General features: G+C 26.2%; 1 protein-coding gene across 1 annotated transcript; it reads right to left on the minus strand.

Annotated features, from left to right (window-relative positions):
• Positions 1 to 1,999: 1,999 nt before the first annotated feature.
• On the minus strand, positions 2,000 to 20,300 carry LOC109608412 (uncharacterized). Its single transcript, XM_020024839.2, has 5 exons — positions 20,124 to 20,300; positions 15,589 to 15,663; positions 12,825 to 12,977; positions 10,752 to 10,908; positions 2,000 to 2,784 (listed from the first exon to the last, which is right to left on the minus strand). Exons 1-5 carry the CDS (start codon positions 20,239 to 20,241, stop codon positions 2,331 to 2,333), a joined length of 957 nt encoding a protein of 318 aa, XP_019880398.1. The 5' UTR covers positions 20,242 to 20,300; the 3' UTR covers positions 2,000 to 2,330.
• Positions 20,301 to 24,068: the final 3,768 nt, after the last annotated feature.

Genomic DNA, 24,068 nt, shown 5'->3' on the forward strand with positions numbered 1-24,068 from the left:
ATTTTACTAATATGTTGAAGAGTTCACATCCAGTTGATAAAAATTATTTTTATTATTTTATTTATATTTGCCAAAATATTTAAATATGCATTCAATTTAATTAATTTATTTATATTTTATTTATATTATTTCCCTTTTTAGTTGTTTATAAATATAGTTAGGGTACTGTTAAGCTGAGTCTCAATTCAAATCCCGTAATTCAAATTAAATATGTATTGTAAACATAATGTGTATAAATGTCCATCCAAGGAAAGGTCACAAAAATAAAAATTTTCATAACGAGTCTTTCAAAGAGATTTCTGATACTGTTGGTAATTAAAATTACATTCCGGACGCGTTACACAATAAGTAAATCATAAACATGAGGCTTAGCTAACTAAAAATTTTTATTAAGAATTGGATCTAAATAGGTAACCAATATTTGACAGTTTTCTCGGAGTTGTTGGCAATTTCGGCATTTCTACGTTTTGTAATTTCAATGTTTTTCTCTTCTTATTTTCATTGATCCATCTTTTCTACTGATTTTCGTGCCTTAAAAACACTGTGTCTTAATAAATGTTTTCCCCATTTTCTGTATATTTCTTTAGAAGTTGCCTTACTAAAACTTTATGGTCAATAATTCCATTTCCATAAAAAGAAGACAGTTTTCTATAGGCAAAAGTTTATTGCCAAAAGTGTACACTTGTACAAGTTCTCACAAGATATTATGGTAACTTGGTGTATTATGCAAAGTTGTAAATTTATAAACAATATCAATTTAGAATAATTATAGAATTTAACAAATAATAGTTTCTCGTTCGAACATTTTCAACCTCAATTTCACTGTCTTTCTGATCATTGTCTTTTGCGTACCATTCTATTATAAAATAGAATTTGTAACACATTGAATATCCACTAAAGTGGACTTTTTTTAATGTTTGGTTATTAATTATAATTTATCAAAAAGTAAACCTCAGTAAAGAAATTTTAATCTAGTATTCTCATATAGGATAATAGAGATAATGCTAATTAAATATTTTTATCCTTAAATTTATTAAGCACATACATATACTAATAATTTGAGATTTAGCGGTAACATTTTGGAATTGTTGATCATTCTTCGCATATTTGTGATCTGATTAATATTTAATTTTACTGAATTTTTCGAATATAAATTTCTTATATACCAAAAAAAACAAAAAGGTGTTATAAAATTACTAAAATAAATAAATAATTTATTCATCCAACAGAGAAACCCCAATAACAGGACAAAAATGTATATAAACCAAATCATGGAGCACGTCGGAGTATGTTCGTTCTTGGTGTTGGTGTATAAAAAGACACAGTTATCTTGATGAAGGGTCCAAAATGAAAATTTTGAAAGAAAATAATGGCAATAAATAGCATGGTTGATTAATTTTTGCAAAAAGTTAATTACTCGTAACTCTCTCTTAGATTTTAGGGATATTAAATTGATATAATCAACAAATTTTGTTAGATCTACTCCCATTTCTGGATAGGTACAATGTAGTTTGTTCCAGATGAGTTTAATAAATTATCTTTGTATGCAATCCAGACATAAAGAATGACATTCATAAAATGGCATCCAGATTAAGCAAGTGTATTCACTTCGAATTAGGTAAAATACAATTTAGCAGTCTACCAGCTTCTCGGCAAACATTTGTTGTGTTGTACGAAGCTTAAAGATGATTGAAAGGTGACGGCTAAATCTTTAAAAGTTTAAACTTTGCTTACATTCACACTTCCTTTAGTGTAGTTCCCAGTAACTGAATAGGTCTTTCTTGAGAAAGACATATAATAACATTTATCAAAATTCAGTACTAGTTTGTTGACTCTAAATCAATTAGCAATACTTACAAGATTATGCTGTATCATTCTGATTCTATTGTATGGGTCACTGCAGGACTAGTAACTTAGACTTAGGTTGGATCCTTAATAACAAAGTTATATGCAAAATGAAATTGCTGCATGTTCTCATCTCGAAAATAACAGAAAAAAATAACACGTAAATATGCATACTTTATTTAATTATTACCCTTACAACATTTAGTAAATATATTATCTTGTACTTAAATATTATACTGACCGACCTATGATTATAATAAATAAAATTTGTAATTCAGAAAATATACACACATATGGTTATGTCATTGTAACACAGATTTAGGTAAGACTTAATACACTTCCTAGGATATAAAAGACCATCGCCAGTAATTTTCATATAATTTACGCCCTTACATTATGTGGTGTTGAGAAACAGTAAGATATTAGTTATTTGTTCGGTACAAATATACAAAATTACTAACGATGTCGTTCGGGATATGATAGGTTTAAAGAACCAAGCGACGATAGAGGGGCAAGTCGGGTTCTTGCTGGTTGCTGAGCAACCTAGATAATGTATAATAGTCGTTTTGGTTGGGTCCGTTTATGTATCTAAGCTCTCTGGTGGGATCGTTCCTTTTCTTGGCCACCATGAACCGTTTCTTCTTATTGTCAGCGAAATTGCCCCATTTTCCACGTTTGTCGTACAACTGCGGCTCGTCGATCATATATTGCGGTCCGATATCGGTATTGTCTCGGCTTACGTGAGGGTATACTGGAGTTTCCAGCCAACTTTCATCGTTGTCATTCAGTTCGCCGTCCTCGAAGTTATCAAACGAATTTTCCAACCGATTTTGCCATGGGCGGTAGTTGTCATTCTGTCTAGATTTTTCATAGAGGTTTAGAAGGGTCAGTATCTCCTCCGGCGTGAGTTCGACATCCCGTTTAAGTCTTTGGCTTAGCCTAAAAATAATTATGGTGGATTATAGAAAAAAATAGATTTAGAATTATTTAAAACAAATTTAAATTTAATAAATGTAAAAAAGATAAATTCTATACATGCTATATGATTCGTTTTTTATGACACTCCGCAAAGGTGTATTATAATGTTTTGTAGTGAAAGAATGAGAAATATTGATTATGAAAATTTAATGAAATAAATAAGTACATTTAATTTCACAATTTTCCAAATTTAATACTCATTGAATGAGCACTTGATCAAATAAACATAACAAATAATATTTAAAATATCTTAGAGGATGAGATAATTAATTTTCACAAGTAGTTTCTGTGCCATCTAAAAAGAACAAGATATTTTTCATATATTGTTGTCATACTTAATTATTATTCAATGTATTTGTGTCTATTTTGGGGATGCTAAATTCAAATTTTTTCAATTTTTTGCCGAGAAAAATTATATAAGGTTTTTATAAAATATGTGATCAAAAGAGTAGGTAGACCACGTCCATGGAAGAAAATCTAAATAGAATTTTCTAAAGTTTCTTCTCTAGTAAATAAATCCTCTCTAATTTAATTTTCTCTTATAGTTTTTTCTCGTTATATTTTCTACGCCATTTAGTAATTTTTTAAAACTATTAAGCTTTTAATTTTTTGAGTAATTTACGTTTAACGTTTAAATTTAAAATAAAATAATTAAAAAAAAAAAATATTCAACAAAATATTCAATATTATAATCAAATTTATTCAGCAAATACATGCCACGAGTAAAAATTCTGAAAATTTAAGAGACAATCAATCTCAGTTACATGGAGAAATGTGGTGCATGAAGTAGAACTTTCTATTTGAGATTTTGATGCTTCCATTGTGTCTCCAATGAGATGTGTAATGATAAACAGAATATCTTTTCTCTCGATTAAAAAAGATCGTCTTTGAAGTATGCAGTCAATTTGTAACGATCGATGGTAACCTTGGTAGATGGGTATCCAAAAGCCTACGCACAATCCACTATACAGTCTCCATAGTCTTTTTGGGTTAAGACTTTTTTAAGTACTACCCCACCAGGTTAACCAGCTTCAACCCATTGTCCAGATCGGCGAGAGTTGTCATAATCAATCCATTTTTCGTCGAAGGTAACAATACAATTGGATAAAATAATACGATAATTGCTTTACGTGCCCGGAAACTATTGGCAATTGTCAAACGCCTAACTGTGTTATCACTAGCCAACTTTTTGATGAAAATAAATTGCGTGAAATTTCTTCTTCTTTCTAATGATTGATTGTCTGAAGTCTAATAATATTGCTTAATTTCTTCATTGGGACAGGTTTCAGCAACACCTTAGCCTTATTCGTCTTCATTTTTAAACTAAAAATCATTACACTTCATCATTTTTGGTAGTCTATCTTCTGTGAGGCTGGTTTGAATTTATCATGGACGTGCTTTCAAAGAATATATACAGTTTAACACAAAAATGTTAAAAATTTATTCAACTGAACCAAAAACGCAAATTGCTTAATAGTATCCTCAGCTGAGTGAAACAATTCTTATGGCTGGTCTATCTTTGTAGTTATTATTCATTAAAAGAGGTTATAAGTGAAAAAACTGTCATCATAATTGTGCCACATTACGAAATGATTGGTAACGAAAAAATTTAATTACGCTCAAGACCTAATCAAAATTTCTAGAATCAATTTCCTTTGATAAAACGTAGGTTGAAATTTGTAAATGAAACTCCAATTAATTAAATATACATGTCTACACACGTGCACATTAATTACAAGACGAAACTATTTAATAAGAACTTTGAGTAAATTGAAATCATAATTGATTCCATTAACATGCCTTTGAAGTTTTGAAATATCCATTAAACAATTTTGTTGAGCTTTAAATTATATACTAAAATAGATCCTTCAAAGACACATACTTCCAATTTTATATAAAAATGTATAAAATTTACTAAAGTTTAATAAATAAGCTTGTTGTAGCAATATTTAGATTCCCTTCGCCGTTTTAATCAATAAATTACCTCGTAACATAAATTGCAGAGAAAAATGTCATCGGAAGGGGCGAAAAATTGCCATTAATCAACTCCTGTAACTAATTAAAACTTTAAGTTTCGAAGTTAATTAATGTCGACCAAATGATAACATGGTGTAACGTGTATCAGGTACCAGTACAAGATGTTAATTTGAGTGATATTTGGGTGTTGGTCTATTTACTCTTAAAATGAAATACCGTAAACTATTGATTAAAAAGCTCAATCCTTATTTAATTATGTTGAATAGAAAAAGTGTTTAATAGTTGTCAGGACTGAGGCAGTCGTGAAATTTTCGTGAAAAACATCACAACGCTTTTAATGCATTACTTCATTTATAAAATTGACATCCCTCGACTCGGAAAGTAATTAAATTCATTTGTCGATGTTTGTTCATTTCAAAAATCGATCGATAAGTTCGCGTTATATTGGAAGCGGCGAAACCTCAGCTTTCCACGGCTTATTTCTTTGTCCGTTAATGGATTTATTGCTCAAACTGTGTGTGGAACAAATTGACACAAACTACCGCTGTTCTTTATTAAAATAGATAAAAAGGAAGTAAGGCTGTTACAGCCTGGCTGTTTTTGTTTTTACTCTATTTATTTTCGTCCTATAGGAAGTTCCTTAATAAAATAAACTTATCGGACATGAGAATATCAACTGAAAATAAATATATGAATAAAATCTAATAAAGATTAGGAAAATGATTCAATATTCTTATTATCTCTCTATAAGACTATAAATATTCCTTCAAATAGAATTTCTTTAAGGATTTTAGATTAATACTTTAGGAAAATCGATATTCTCAATAGGGAAAGCATATAAAACCTTTTATGGTGACAGTGAAGCAAATATACGTAATAAGCTATAAAATGTTTAAACGTTGTTTGTTTTTAACGATGATGGATATCCATTTTATTTATTGGTTCAGGAAAAAATAAAATTAAATGATATGGGCGAAGGGAATCAAATATTTAAAGATGCTTTTCTAATCCATTAATTTGTTTTAGTGTTTCAGTTTTATGCGTTTATTTATTTTTAATAATATATAAGTGGATTAAATAAAAAATATGTACCGGATGACTAAAGGTTATCGATCGTATTATTAATAAAAGATAAAATTTTTGTATGTTTATAAGAATATCATAAAAATCAATTTTTCATTTTAATTTACCACTTGATTTACAATAACATTTAAGACATTTATTTTTCTTGAGAACATTTGTCATATATTTTATAATATCTCATAAAATAAAGTGGTGGTAAAAGAAAAAATTCAATAATTTCAATTTAGCTGAACAAAAATAAATAAACATTGTATTAAAAGAAGAATTTTGGACTCTCTTCCACATTATAATTGTTTATAATATAAAACAGAAAAATTCTTTCTTATGATACTACATTGAACCAACCTAAACTTCATTTCATGTTTTGTTGTTTATTTTTCTTTTTATTTTAAAAGGTTCAGTACAAAAATTTAATTAATAAAGCAGTAAATAACTTAAAAACTGATTCAATTTAGTTTTAAATAAAATTTGATTTTTCTGATATGTTAGTGGGATTAATACTCCCAGCGACGACCATCTTAGAAACTAATATTCCACTTCTTTTTCAGAGCCACTTTTATTAATTATATTTTTTAAATGCCAATTATTTCTAAATATACTGCGACAGGCAGAGAAATGGCACACTTTACTATCTTAACGGTAATTAGAAAACGCTTATTCTAATTAAATACAATCAAAATATTTGATATTATATTTAGAATAATTACAATATATTCTTTCTCCCGTCAATCATTTGAACCTAAATATACTTTTGAAAAAAATATATGTTTGTTAAATAATTTATACATAATTTTAAACAAAATTGTTAATATTTTGTTGGCTACCCTTTGTTCGTTACAACCACCTGTAAACGGTGATTCGTTTGAAATTAAATTTCTAGACTCTTCAATTAATAACAACATTTCATCTAAATTGTAAATGTTTTAATCGAAATTACATGTCATTTCGAAAGTTGTCAGTTGTATTTACATCCGGAATTTACGTTGGCCATTCCAGCACATCAAAATTTTTATCTTTGAACAATTTTGGATTCATGCTTCGTATCATTATGATACATAAAAATCCATGTAATAACTTTTTATAAGATAATTAATACATTTTTATGCAAATTTTTTATCTTGTTCGAATATTCTTTTTTTATGCAAATGGTTTCTTTACTGAAATATATCCTTGCAAGTTTTGTTCATTCAGTCGACGTCTGATTGTTCTACGAAACAATACTACTAATATTGAATGACTCAATTAATTCATTTTCTATTTTCCTAGAGGACAAGAAAGGATGTCGTTTCCTGATTTTTCCAATTTGTCTCTCAATAAAAGGAATTATTTTTTTGTTAGAACATTTTCTTATTGTATTTTCAATTGAATGTATTATTTCATATTTGTCATTTTAGCATTGTAAACAATTTTTCCAAAACATCGTGAAGTTTAGTCTTTAGACATTGATGTTTCATGTTAATTAATTATTTTTTTTGGAGTGCAACTATTATTGTTAAACATATACACAAAATGTAAATACATTTAAATAGTGTTATTTCTATGTTTGATTTTAAATTTAGTGCTATTCATCTTGTCAATAAATAAAAAAATTGTTTTGAAATATTTTCAAAATAATTTTATATTTATTTTATAATAAAACTTATTATTTTAAGTATTCTTATTAAATCTTTTAATAAACAATATTACTGAGTCGTTATTAAAACTTGAATAAATTTTTAACATCACAGACAAGTGTCTCAACATGAGCACTTGATAAGGCTTTAAAACTGAATTTTTTAAATTAAAACACTCCTTACTTATGCAAATGACTAAGATTTTCAGACTAATTTATTCAGAAGCCGTTAATTGTTTTTTTAATGTCAAAATCCAATTTACTGGAAAGGAAATTTTAATGCGGACAGCTTAATTGAAACGGTTACTCCGGGATTTCGCTGTTACCTCGCAAAATATGTATTTTTAGTTCATTTTTCAGTTTCGTGAAAGACGTGTTTTAAGTTTCTAGAATAAAATTCAGGCACGTTATAAAAATCGAAATAAAAGTGACTAGGGTAAAAAATCGTATTTTTAACTTGTACAAACAAATAGGGTGTCGTGGCAATTAACTTATTTCCAGAAAACAACAAATCCTTTCAATTAATGGTGTCCCTCAGCGATGACGTCTGTGTTGTTATATAAAACTAGAAACAATAAACTCCGCTGAAAGCATTTCATGTAGTTCCATATCGATTAGGTCGGCAAGATTTCACTTTGATACAAATAACTACGAGTTAATTAAGCAGCGAGATAACGGCCAACATTTCCCCAAATTGCGACTAATTGGATTGTTTTCCATCAAATATTTTATTGGATACATTCGCCTTAATGAGTTTCGGTTATCTCTTTGCGGGAGAGCGACTCCTTTGGAGTTTCAATTTCCGTTCGAAAAACTTCGACGGTTTTAATGAATTTTTAATTATAGTGCCCATAAATCAAAATTACACATTTCATCTTGATTTAGCGTTGAAACTGATTATTCTAATTATTGTAATTATAATGGGAATTTATACAATATCAAATGTGATACCCCTCAAATTCAAATTTTATTTATTTTTTAAATCAGAAAATTTGAAGACAATTTTCTATTACAAATGGAATATAAATTGATTAACAATTTTGTTATGGATATTTTATGTTACACCATCTTTGGTTAAATATATACATTTATATATCATAGAAATATATATTTAATATATAAATATAACGAGTGTCTACGAAACCATTAAACATGGTATAACTTCTAGGACACTCCAAATATCAAAATAAGAAATGATATAAGTAAATTGTATGGAAAGAGGAGAGTTTTTCATATTTTTACATTTTTTGATTTTTGAGACCACCACAAAAGATTAAATAAATATACAAATTTTATAAAATAATAATTATTATAATAAGATTTTAATGAATTTCTTTTGATATTTTTCTTAATCAAAATAAAATTAATTATAATACAAAAGATATGTGTCAAATTAGAAAAAAAATTATAAAATCAAAAAATTTCAAATTAAAATTTAATTATTATTTTAAATTATATCACAAAATATATGAGTCGAATTCAAAATAATTTTATAAAATTAGAAACATAAATTAAACTTTAAATTTATTAAAAGTTTTATTATAATTTTTCATCACAACACCGAATTTTTTTACGAATTAAATAAATTGATAAGATTTTTATTATTATTTTATCACATCAAAAAAACAAATCAATTAAAATTCAAATTCAGATTTTTTTTAGAAAATATAAAAACTTAAATGAATATAGATTTATTCCCTTCATTAAAAGAAGTAATATAAAATTAAATAATAAAAATTAATGTTATAAATTATATGACGAAATACACGTGTCAATTTAAGAAATTTCGAATTAAAAATGAATAAAAATTAATTGAATATTATTAAATGAATTAAATAATTTGACAAATTATTATTACAGAAGATACGTAACAAATTAAATTTATTTTGTAAAATTAAAAAACTTCAATGATTTCGGTTTGACCTGTTTTTATTAAAATGAATAAAAGTTAATTATTATAATTATTTTTTTATTACATCGTGTAGTTAATATTTAAATTATGACTTTAAATTATATCACAAAAGGTATATGTTAAACTAAAATTGATTTATAAAGTCATTCATTAAAAATTTTAATGAATTTTGATTTGTCTTATTTTATTAAGAAATTAATTCAATATTATTTTATAAAATTTAAAATTTCTATTAAAAATGAATAAAAATTATTTAATTAGTCAAAATTCTTATTCTTGTTTTATGTTGTACTCAAAATGTTTTTATTAAATTATATTATTATATTATATCACAATAGTTATGTGTTAAATTAAAATTATTTTATAAAATCTAAAAATTTTAATGAATTTTTATTTGTCCTTTTTCAATAAAAAAATTGATTAACTTTATAATTAGCTGGTTAAAATTTTATTTATTATTTTAAATTATATCACGAAAGATACGTATCAAATTCAAAAACTAAAAATTTCAAAAGAAATTATTTAATTAGTCAAAATTCTTATGATTATTTAATGTTGCATTGAAAATGTTTTTATTAAATTAAATAATTTTAATCAATTTTGAATTGACTAACTAACTCGACTAAATTTTTATAATTACTGCTATAAAATCTAAAAATTCTAATAAAATTCTAATTTATCTTTCTATTAAAAAATGAAAACAAAATTTATTAACTCGACAAAATTTTTATTACTTTTATATCATAAAATAAATTACTACCTGAAATTTAAAACCTTCCACTGAGATTGAATATTCGATCAATATTAAATTCGGGGTTCAATCGGAAAATTTATATTAGAAATATAGATTGGTAACTACATTAAAACGTATTAATATTGTAATAACAGCACATTTGCGAAGTAGTTTATTTAATCTTTAATTAAATTGCTTATTATTGATTTATAATTTATTATTTATATTATCTCTTGGAATATGGAAATAAATTATTACTTTATTCTTTATTAGTTTTAGGTTTAAAATTATGTTATTTTTACTAAATTTAAAAATTCAAAATGTTGTTCGAAGGCAAATACTAAAAGCCTTTTATACTGCTTTCGAAATAATGTTTTCATGCATTTAATCAAATTTAGTTCGTTATGTCCAAGTACTGTAACATCACGTAGACATAGCATCTTTTTGCAAATAAAATAAAATTTCATTGGACCGCCATTAATCATAGATGACGTACGTATTCAACAAGTGTAAGAGGACATATATCATTCTAGTTCCGTGCACTTTCGAAATCCGCTTCGAGCAATACTTCCGATGCCCTTCGTGTCGCATTATTTCACACGTCTACATACCTAAGCTTCTTTGCCGACCTGCGTTTCCTTTTCCTGTCGTCGCCGCCGTAAAACCTATACTGATTTACCGCCCCCGGTTCGCCGTAATACTCGGACTTGAGAACCGCATTCTCCAGTGCCTCGTCCAATTTGTCTTTGCTGGCTCCGTACTGGAAGCCTGTAAAGAAGGTGGAACAGAGTGATATTGTTTCTTTTTCGTTTTTTCCGAGACATTGATCGGCGGCGCACAATTGAAAATGTCGGATTCGTCGAAATGTTTCTAGAGGGAGATCTTAAAGGGAATTGTTCTATTGATTTTACATAGTTGGATAATAATTTTTTTTCTGATATAATTAGTTTAGAGATATTGAGAAATTTCATACGCATTCTCCGAAACACAAATATATAAAATTTTTTCCTCCAATTCAAAAATTTTAATGGTTCTTTAAAGTTCACCCCCGTTCTTGAAATATCTGCAAAAAATAATATTTACATATATATTGGTTTGTAAAAATGTTTTTTTTACGAAAATTTGCTCTATTTTTCTTTAAATTACTTTCGATATATATACAAATTTTAAACAATTTTACGATGTTAAAACTATGGTAGTTTGATAATTACAAGAAATTATTTTTATTTTGAATTACACACAAAATATACGTTTAGAATTCAGTTACATACATACGTATACAAAAAATATAATAAATATATTATTTTTTGATTTTGCATAACATAAACGTGTCATTTTCAAAATATTTTTATTAAATTATATGATTTTAAACAATTTTGTATTGAATTTTTTATTACAAAATTAATAAAATAGTTAATACTTAAATTATGACTTTAAATTATTTTATAATTATAAAGATACATATTAAATTAAAATTATTTTCTAAAAATTTTAATGAATATTGATTTGTCCTTTTTTGTTAAGAAAGTTGCTATAAAATTAATCAAGTTAAAATTTTAATTATTATTTTAAATTATATCACAAAAAGTACAAATTAAAAATTATTTTATAAAATTTAAAAATTTCGAAAGTTTCTTTTAAAAATTTTTATTATTGCTATATCATTTTCAAAATATATTTATTAAATTAAATGATTTTATATGATCAATTTTGAATTGAATTTTTTGTTACAAAATTAATAAACTAGTTAATTAGTTTATTTGTTAAAATTATAATTAATATCGAATCCAAAATTATTTAGTTGAATTAAAAATTTTCCAACCGAAATTTCTATTAAAAAATGAATAAAAACAAATTAGTTAGACAAAAATTTTAAATATTATTTTTATATCACAAAAGATGATTGTCAAATTAAAATTATTTTATTAAAAAAATTTAAATTAAAATTGTTAATCAGTTAAAATTTTAATTGTTTTTTTTTTTTTAAATTATATTAATTCGTATCAAATGTTATCGTAAAATACAGAAACGAACAGAAAAAACACACAATATCAGTAATTAAATTATGATGGTTTGTCAATTATTTTCAGTTTGGAGGAAAGTAATATATTTTAGAGTGCAACAAACATATTTTAAAGGACATATGGATACATATCTTTTATCTAAAGTCTTCAGTTTTCATTTTCATTTTTCATTTATTAGAATTGGATTAGTAAAATTCATTTATTTACTTCGAACTTTTACTGGTCAAATTGAATATATTAATATTTTGGTCTGGTTCATTGACAAAGTAGAAGAGAATTTTGGTAAACCGTAAAGAAAGCATAATTTTAATCCGTATTCCGTGCTTCTTTATGTTTGAAAATTGGAAAAAATAAAAAAAAAACGAAAATTTACTTTTATTATTTAATTAGTAATAATTAGTAAGCTATTAAAGTCTTTTCTCTGCAATTAAATAAATCACACTAAGATATGTACTAATAATATATACACTTTTACAGATATTAGCGATATTCAAAAACGGAGGAAATGGGAAACATTCTCGACTTCTACGTAAAAGTTTACTACAGAAAAGTTAATTTTCTAGTAATGCAACTATTATAATTACAATAAGTTTGCTTATAAAATGAATTCCTAATTTTAGTTTAAAAGAATGTTAATGTAAAGTTGGTTATGGTACTTACCTTTCTCATATTCTTCAACCGTCTTGTCATCGTACTGATTTGGATTATTGTACAAACTGGACTGAATACTTGAAAGACTGTCCGTCAATACCTGATCTTGTGTCCAATCGCTTAAAGATTGTTGTTCGGCGTTTGCATTTTTTAAATTTGCACCTGTAAAAAAAAATAATTCGTTTTCTTTCAAAGTAAAACTTGAATTCCAATACAAATACAAAATCGACGAATAAGCTAAGCAATGGTACGTATACTATTCCCAATAAGCTGTTCAATCCGATGTGACTGAATATGGACGTAATTTTCTTTAGAAAGTAATTTCAGAGTTAAATCGGAAAATTTATGATAGAGATTAGTTTTACTGCTTTTCCATAAATATTTTAATAACTTTAGAAAAAAACAATGGTGTTTTTGAATTTTTATTAAAAAAATTAATTAATTAATTTTTAATATTTAAATTCAATACTCATATTTTGTACTTTTATTTATATGTTTTCAATAAATATAATTTCTGTAAACAGTTTTTTGTTAATATTTTTTTTGGATACCTTTTAAATACGTATTTAATTGCAGCTCGCGAATTATTTCAAATTTTAAGAAATGGCTCGGACCATCAAGGAGCTTTGCCACCTCCGTTTTTGTTATGTAAAAATGATGAATGCGCATATACATTTTAAGATAAAAAATATGAAATAATAAGCTGAACAAAAATAGAAAGATTATTTCCACATTTTGACGTGTGTCTAGTTATTTTTTAATTTAAAACAGCTTCAGTGTTAGTAATACCACTCATGACATGTACTATTTAAATAATGGCGAATGCGTTGATCATCTTTCATCCAAGTCAGTAACCTTAACACATAAAAAAGTTTTGTTCATAATTTTTAAACTAAGTTATAATTTTAAAGGATGTTTGATTAGTAATAATTTAAATTATTTTTTACTAAATTTTACAATTTCGTTTTTTAAACAACAAATTATACAATATACACCTATTTTTACCAAGTTGGTCGCAGAATAGAAGGGTGATATATTAATGTCAGTACCTATATTTGCAAATGTAATCATGAGCATCCTTTTGTCTATTATGGTAGTTTTACTTTTTATTAAAAGGAATTTTGATATACTATAATTATTGAGGGTGATGAAACATCGCTGATACGCTTCATACAGCTCTATTTGTTTCAATATATTTCAAATCATTCATGACCTTGTCCATCCTCCTATCAAATAGCAATAAGTATAATGTTAGGAAGTTGTATTCAAGTTTGATCTAAATGAAAAAAAAAAATATGTACTGAATATAATTTTATAAAAATATATAAGAACCATATTGGAATTCTCAGATATATATCAGAAGCTACTATTCAATGTAATGAAATTAATCTTGAAAATAGAAAAGAAGTCCTTAAAATCACCGTTAAGTGGTCTAACACCAATTAAAGCGCATTTAAGATATCTGATAATTTATATGTTCTTTGTCAAAATTTGTTTACAGTGCTTTTAATTAATGTGAGGGTAACGTTTTTGTAATTGAAAAATACAATATACGTGATGTATTCGGCCACTCTATAAACTTTACTATTTTTTCGAGAATTTTAAACAAAAAGCACATATTTTTAAATATAGGTAAGTAAAACACAAGGATCAAAGAAGTCGATAAAGATCCTGTCTAGATACCTTTTTTACATAGCCGAGATATACTGATATCCTGTTGAATTTTTTGACTTGAAAACTTGAAAAATATCCCATAATCCATAAATTCTACTATATACTTACTTTATTTATATATTAAACTCGTCCATTTGAAAAAGTGTTGCTCAAATTTTATGTGAGTAGTTTTTTGACAATATTCTATTATTGAAAATTTGAGAAATTTAATTTATTTTGAGACTAATTTCGAATATTTAAAATTTTAAAATTTTTTTTTTGAAGAATGCTTATTTCTCGAGATATTTCCAAATGTTAGGTTGAAAAACTCACTCAGTGTATGTTATATACACAGTCATAGACAGCGACATTAATTTTTTTGAAACTTTCCAGAAACATCGTTATATCTTAGCTAAATATAATTTAAAATGTTACAAATTATGTATTTTTTAAGCTTCATTTTTTTCTATATATTTTCTATTTGAAATAATAAAATAAAAATATTCCTATATTATCTCAAAAATTTTAGAAGATCTATTTTTGAATACCTTTACTGTGTAAAAAGTGCCTATGGAATGAATGTTTACCATTAGTTAAATTAAATTATAAGAAAAAGTTATTCAACTTTTAGTTTTAGTTCTGGATTCTTAAATCATTTTTTCCTCTGGTCTAAAAATACTAGAATATCAAAATTTACCAATTTGTGACACTCTATTCACGACAGCAGTTCGAACAACAGTAATAATTATTAAAATAATTAATGAAGTAAATTATAATTATTGTTAGTTTTAATGTAAACTTTTCATTGATCTTATCTACTGTGTTAGGTATTATATATTAATTAAATTATGTAATATCCTAACCCTAAACATGCTGTTTAATTATAATACAATTCTGAAAATAATGTTATAATTTTGGCACGATATATTGTAATAGGAAAATATAATGTTCTTTTGAGTTGAAATAAATATAGGTATCTAGTACATATATATATTTTTGACATTATAATTGTATTGACTAACAAATATTAGTACTATTATTATAAAACCACTCAACAACAATAACAAAAAAATTTGAAGCAATTAGAACATAATTCCAACTAAGCTTAAAGATTACTTACCCCTTTTTGCTGCGGATGGTTTTGTAAAATATTGTATTTCGGAATTCTGTTCTCCATTTGAAGGCGTTCTTTTAACTGAAACAAGGAGATAAATGAATACACAAATAATTTATATATATAATTTATTATAATTTTAATTTTATGCACTTGTTGCGTTTGTATTCGTCCATTAGCAAAATTAAATTGGAAACATAAACTCGTTTTATATTAACATCCGCATTATGTCAGCAATAAAACATAATTAGGTATTCGCCAATGGATGCTATTTTACTGATTGAATTAAATAATTTACTTTTAGTAAACTGCTAAAGAAGTTTGGAACCATTTATAACATGGGTTTAGAAATTTTTGAGATATAGAAAATTTCTCTTACACCTTTCTAGGGTAATTCGGGTACACTGAACACGAAAATAATATTTGTATTTTTTTGCTTGGGCCATTCATTAAAATTATGCTGAATTATATCATTTTACCTTAAGCTCAAACACATCAAGATCGAATTGAAAATAAAAATGAGTTGGAAGGAGAAATGTTATATAAAATGTAATGAAAATAGCTGAAAATTCCGGTTATTTTAATTGCATTTATTTCCTGAAATACCAAAAAGTTTAGTTTAAGTGGATATTTCAGAATGTTCTTGGAATTATTACGTTGTATAACAAATGTATTTAATGAATGTTTGAACCCAGTTCACTTAGAAGTATTCCAGGGAGTCGTTAACAAGTTTTTGGAGCAAACAAATGTTCCAATTACTTCAAAAAGATTAACGCCTTGCTACAAATTACAGCGCAATTGGAATGCGGGAGTCGCAAAGTTTCAATTAATATTCATTCATTCATACCAAACTATTCAGTTTCGATTCTCATGTTCAAATATGACAATTAAAATTCAGTTTGTTTTCAGCCATTTGATTTCCTTCCCAGAAAATCTAGATTGTCAGAGCCATGAACAAGAAGAAAAGTTATATCAGCATATTACTAAAAATAGAAATACGATATCAGTTTCAGGGACGAACAAATTATAGTGAAGTATCTCTGGATTCTTATATGAGAAAATCCGACCGACAGAAAATGTAAAAGTTCAACTCGAAGTTCAAATAGGTTATATTATATTGGAATTATTTATTTCTGAAAAAATTGCATAGACTTTGAACTTTCTACAACTGTAACTCAACTATTTTTCTTCCCATCGAAACGAATTGTACCTTTAGATACATAATTCATTCAACTTCATTACGAAAGACGTATAATATAAAATTTAAAATGAATACAATTCGTGATCATCACCTAAATATATGTAAAAGAAAGTGTCTATACTTTTATTAATTTAACTAATCTAATAAAACGAAAAAGCACTTCGCTTTAAGAATTCGTATAATGTGGGACGAACTCAACTGGAAACTAATCTCGTTATCAAAACGGTTTTAAAACTTTATTTACTTTTTATGGAAAGCTTAAACGGGCGTCTGGATATAAACAAATAAGAACGGACGAACATTTTCAGCAACAGGTTTAGTAGTATTGATTTTACGGATGACTGTTGCATGTTTCATTTGAACTTGTCTACGACCCACACACCTCCGACGTTACGCCAAAATTATTGAATATTGTGCTCCCATCCTGTGTATGAACAAGACCGTTTGCCGAATTTTATTGTTGCGTCGCGACGTCGATAATATACTAGCACTTTTACCAAATAGAGCCGGTTCTATTTTTAGACGGATCTTCACTGGCTTTCTCGAATAAACGTTGGTTTCCAATTAACAGAAGTATGTAGCTGAACGATTCCCTATCTTTTTATTGCGTATTAAAGCGGGATAAGCACTAAAATCTGGTCCAATCAATAATTCATTGTTTTTCAAGTAAGGTAAAAGTGTGCTAAAGCTCCACTCGGGGAAGATAAACCGTCCCTCGCAATAAATGTGAGGAATTGTGGGGAATTGTTAAATTCAACAGTATCCTGTAAATCTCCGAAAAAAAAGAATAAATTTTCCATATTTTATGCTGACAAGTAAATTGCTCCTTGTTGCTTATTCAGATTTAAGTGCATAAATTGCTATCAATTTCAAACCAACTATGCTCACAGTAAATTGTACCGATTTAAATCCTTGAACGATTCATTGTTAAATTTTCTTATGTTTTACAATTTAAACACATCAGGTTAAAATATGTGATGAATTTTCAAAAATTTAATACTTTTAATTAGCCGACTGGAGTGTTTCTATCATTATACGAATTAATTACAAGAAAAGTAAACGAGAACGAACCCGAAACGTAATTAATATACAAAGAAAAAAATTTAATTAAATTCTTTGCTAAAACTTCAATTTTAATTGGTACCTGAGTCGTTTTAATTGGAAAGGTTAGTTAAAAAAAAATACGAAAGAGGAACTTCAGTAAAACAAAATAATCCTTCTGAAGTTTCTTTTTCTTATGATGAATATTATATATCAATATTTTTAATTAAATATTACGTAATTCTCTTAGAAAAGTCTATATACATTTTAATATGTAAAATGTTTAATCTGCATTATTAAAACCTTTCAATAATATCAAAAAAGTAAAAATTAACCGCATTTTAAATTCTAATTAAATTTATTTATAATTTTGTCTGATAAAAGCAATGGTTTAAAAATATATTAAAATATTGTATCCCGTGTGTACTTTGTATTAACATATTGTTTAAATAAAAATTTCTAATATTTTTTTCACATATGATATAGAGATAGTTATATAAAACTCTGGTGTGCTATGCATATTTTATAATGCTAATATATACAAACATATTAATACATGATTTTAACCAATAGATATATAGTACTTAACAATTATTAATTAAAATAATTAATTTTATCAAACCTTATATTATTAAAACATTAAACATTCTAAAACAATATATTATCATTTCATTCATTAATTTATTGAAAATAGCTAATCTCTATCACTAATTTTTGTTTGCTGAATAAAAGATTTCTAAATCATTTTAACAATTTGTGTTGTATTTAGGCAGATTTTAATTTATTTAAAATTCTTATTTTTTATATAGTTATATAGTATTATTTTTCACCTATTTCTCAAAACTAAATAAACCGCTAACACTTATACATTTTGAGAAATTTATTGAATTATGAAAAAAAAAGTAGAAAAATCAGGATAAATTTCCTGTAGAAATGTTTTTGAGGTATAAACCAATGGTAATGATTGAATTTATTATATTTAAGAAATTTTAACATATAATAAAAAAATCTAAATTAAAATGGTCTTCCGTTAATTGCTTAATATATTGTGTCAAGATAGATTTTAATATGATTAACACTCCAATATTGTTGATAATACATATAAAACATATTTGTAAAAGCATGATTTTTCCCTATTGATTGATATTGTGTAAGTATAGCAATAAATGATTGATAAAAATTAATAATTAGTGATTATCTGTCCATGTTTGCCAAAAGTAATCAGTGAATAAACCAATATAGCAATCAACGTGTACCAAACATAACCAGCTGGATATTTGTAAAAGAGATAATATTTTTTTATTTATCGTAGCCTATAATCTTTTTAACCTGTTGTGAGTTGTAAAAAATATCATTTTTTAATAACGCTTCAGTATTATTAGAGTTCCCAAATTTGTTGTTTTGTCTCAAATTAAAAATAAACAAATATTGTTAGAAAATCAACAATTTAATTTTTACTTAATCAGCAATTTAAAAAATAGACAATAATGACTAATAATAAAAATCTCCTCCCTCTGAAACTACTTCAATTTAAGTATAATAAATACCAGTAATTGATAGTACGACACAATTTTCTTGAAATTTGGTATACATGAATTTTGAATGAATATTTATATAAATCAATAAGATACATTGTTTTTGAAAAAATTGATTATGAAGTTTTTTTAATGATCGTGGAACTTCCAGCATAATATACCTGAAATTCCTTATATTGAAGTAAGTCAATTTTTCTTAATATAAATACTATACAATATATATAAATTGATTGAACAGTAAAATAAAAATTAATTAATATCAACATTTGATAGAATGTTACTTCTTCGAAGTAAGCAGTAATATTCTGTTCAAGCAATTTAATTTTATTTTTCAACCATAATTTATGATAAAATAGAAATAAAAATTAATTATTTAGAAAAAAATCACCAAAATAATTATAATAATAAATAACAGCAACAAGTTCATAATTTATATTCATCAAATTAAAACGAGAATGGATTGATGAAAAACTACTTTAAATTAAACTAGCATTAATATGATATTTTCTTTTATAATAAAATATTAACAAGTGATAAGCTGACATCAAAGTTAAATATAATAAATATCAATAGAAATTCCCCAGTACATTTTCACATTCAGAATGTTTCACAAGCCAATTATAAATAAATAAACCGATGAAACAGATATGCAATGAAAATCAATTTTCAACACAATACAATTACTCGAAGCTCACGCTAATGTTATTAAATATTTAAATAAAAATGGCACCCGGAACGTCGTCGGGAAACGGCAATGAGGTTACCTTTACTGTCGCGTAGCTCGCTCGATTTGATTTCTTCAACAAGTGAAGCTGGTATGGAGCAGACCAGCGCCAAACATGATGTGAGCACAAACAGCCTGGCCCCAAAGTGCGAGTCCATGACTGAATCGGCTCTCTTCGCTCCGGTTACTGGAAACACACTGGAGCACTGAAACCCCGGGCCGCCTTTCATAAACTCCCCAGCGGAGGCCTACTACGCATATGTACGCCGGAGCAGTGGGATGATGTTTCAGTTTTACGGGGATGGAACGTTAGGACCGTTATGAATAATATTCGCGTTGATTATGTTAAATACGCATTATGCAGTGGCGATTAAATCTACGCATCTTAATTTATTCTGATGAATAGAAATGAAATGTGTTAGTATTCCTTTAAGAAAATATCATCTACGCATGGATTTATTTCAACATGATTATTCTTTTTTATTTTAGTATGTAACAAATTAACATTTCCTAAAATGTAAGTTGTATGTAATATTTAAAAATTGCTCAATTGTAAAAGGGCAGCTGTGTAAAAACTTTTCCAGATCCATAATATTATTATCTATTTGTGCCGAATAAGAAAATTAAACATGTCATTTAAAAATAAATGCAAATTACGAAAATCTTTAATTTATTCAAATTATTCAAATTAAAATAATCACCTGTTTTCGTTTGTTTTTAAAATAAAAATAGCCAGTTTCAATATCAGAATAAATGTATTCAACAATGAATCTGTGAATGAAATTAGTTTTTTTTGAACTAATAAAATGGTTCACTAGATTTTTCTAGTAAACCATTTTATTTCTGTGAAACATTTTTTAAAATCTTGCACCGTTTCACCAAAGTACGGTACTTGAACTGGTATCTAATACATCCTAGAAATATGTGATAAAGGCTCTCAAATATATTCCAAATATAATTTCTCCGACAATTTTGAGTATAATTCGACATTTATTTGACAAATTTAACTAAACAACCATTTAAACGAAAAACAAATGAACGTTATAAAACTTTTATTTATATAGTTTTGAGATTGGTCCTTCTTTGATCTTTACATATATAAAATGCTTTAAAATGAACTTCAAATAAATCAATGCTTCACACTCTTTATCCATGTTTTAAGTTCTTGATAAGTCACCACTTGGATTTTTCTCCGGTCAATTTGCGCAACGTAAGTGACGACCACAGAAACGTTTTCACCAACAAATAAAGACATAGAGCAATGATATTACTGATTTTAGGATGTGACGGTTTATATTGTGGGTGTAATAATAGACAAAAAAAGAGCTATAATTGTTATTATACAATTTTATTATACCAAAAGTAGATTTAATCAATTTGAGTTGTTTTAGTAAAGCAGAGGAAAAACGTAAAAATCATCAAAAAAATTAATTTTGGACTACCACTATAAAATTCATACTTTCAATAATTCAATTTTCATTTTCAGTAGTTTATTCTTTTCATCAAAGTGAACATTATGATTTCCATTACTCCTAGCATAATAATGAATTTTCAGCATTGATTTTTACCCGAAAAACTGACATTATCAAGTTATTAAAATCGCTGACATCTGAACTGCTCGAGCAGTCTCAAAACTATATAAATGGAAGTTGTAGAATGTTCATTTATCTTTCATTTGAATGCTTGTTCGGTAAATTAGATCTCGAGTTATACCGTCGAAGCAACTCCTGAAATTTGCAGTTGTATAAAAATGTTACTTAACTGAATTTATAAGGTTTTGAAATAAAAAAATATATATAATACAGAATTTTATTTAATTCAATAATTCATATAATATACATATATATGGCAAAAAAGAAGTCTTCTTTTTAAATATAGCACACAAATAAAATCACATATATAATTATTTTTGAATGGAACAGACGAATATCTTCCTTCAAACATTTTTCGTTTCTTATTCGATTTTGATATCCACCATAATAATATTTTATAAACTATTTTGGGGATTATTCCTTAACTATCTCATTTGAAATTAGGAGTGACAGGTCAAATTTAAGGATAATGATAATATATAATAGGGATGAATCTTGAGGAAAATTGACATCCGGATAAAATAAAACATAATAGTTGTAAATCATAAAAAATTGCGTTAATATTAACTACTACTGTAAGAGTATTTGGTTAAAGTTTCTCTAATAACAATGATTGTGGCATCAAAAGTACATAAACATTCTTACAGTTTTTCTGCAAATAATATAATCGAGGAGTTTTCTGTTAGTTTTGATTCCAACATTTAACAAACCGAACCGACAAAAGCGTATTAAATTTTTCCCCACACATATAGTACTTAAATTTTTTGAAGACTTTTTAGAATGTATTACAAATTTTTCATTGGGTTAATTTGATGCATGAAAACGCCTTGATCTACGATAATGGTCAGAGAAATAGCACAAGATTTAAAATCAAACATTTTGTAAGATATTTCATAAAATCTTATAAACGTCGATGATATTACATTATACTCATATATGAGTCTGATTTGGTTGGCCAAAGAAATGGTACGTTCAAATACATTTATGTTTTGTGGAACTATTTTACGATACTCCTAATAATTCGAATTGATTCTTAGTAGAATTTATTATTTTATTAAATAAATTCATTTTCAGTGAGAACAAAGAAACATTGCACTCTAGAAGAGGGAAATAATAATTAACATGAAACATCAAGTTCTAAATATTGCTGATATCACTAAAAACTTACGATCCCTTCAAAAATGGTTTGGAATGCTTATTAACAAATATGTAACAACATCCTCAATTGAAAATCCAATAAGAAAATGTCCTAACAAAAAATTTCTTTTATTGACAAATTGGAAAATTCAGTAAACGCCATCACTTCTTGTCTTCTAGGCACAGTGTGTCTAGTAGAACAATCAACTGAATGAACAAAACTTGCAAGGATATTTTTCACTAAAGAAACCATTGGTATCCAAAAGGACTATTCGAACAAGACTACAAAACTGTATTAATTATCCTCAAGAATGTGATGATTCCATAGAATCAATAAAACATCATCAAAAATACGGTCATCGCCTTTCTAATAAATGTTTAGATCCCAGATACACTATAAAAACTGATACAGGGTAGATGAAAGGTGTTAATTTGGGGTTCCTTTCCTTGGCATGTTATAGGACTATTACAAAAAATAAAATGGACCGTTTCGTATATAGTGACATCATGAGAGATGTAATAGAACCATTTGCCAACGACAATTTACCGTGTTTTTTTTTGCATGAAGACAATATGCATGCATTCAAAGTTGTTCAAAGTTAATTCTCGATTGGCCAGCGAAAAGTCTGAATCTAAATACACATGAAAACTTATGGAACGTCATGTAGTCTCGATTAGCATAAAATTTAGATGAGTTGTGGTTATTAATTGAAGAGACGTGAAATTTAATTTCATACCACAATTGACCACATTTTATTGAATCTTTACCTCACTCACCATTTACAGGTGGTTATAACGAACAAAAAGAACCCAACAAATTATTAACAAGTTATGTAAAAATTACTTAACAAATATTTTTCAAATGTGTGCTTCTTCTGTGATCAGTCACATTTCGCTTTTATTTTGTTTAAGATTTAATTTAAGTAAAAATTTAAATAAAACATGTTGTATTTAATTATAGGTGTGCCTTTCTCAATTAACATTAGGATAATAATGTATGCATCTTCTCTGACCACCATTGTAGTTTTTGTGATAAATTCAAAAATAAACTGTAATTTTTGTTTTAGTTTTATGTTTAGATTATGCAACCCACATTTCATAAACCTTTCACTATTTGCAGATTCAGTATAATATACAAATAACTTCATTATAATTTAAAAATAAAATAAATTTAATTATTAACACTTGACTTAATTGTTAAAAGTTATAGATTAAAGCTTATCAGTGCCATCTAGTTTGTAACTGTTAAACTAAAT

The sequence above is a fragment of the Aethina tumida genome, chromosome 1, assembly GCF_024364675.1.
Source record: "Aethina tumida isolate Nest 87 chromosome 1, icAetTumi1.1, whole genome shotgun sequence".
Classification (NCBI taxonomy): domain Eukaryota; kingdom Metazoa; phylum Arthropoda; class Insecta; order Coleoptera; family Nitidulidae; genus Aethina; species Aethina tumida.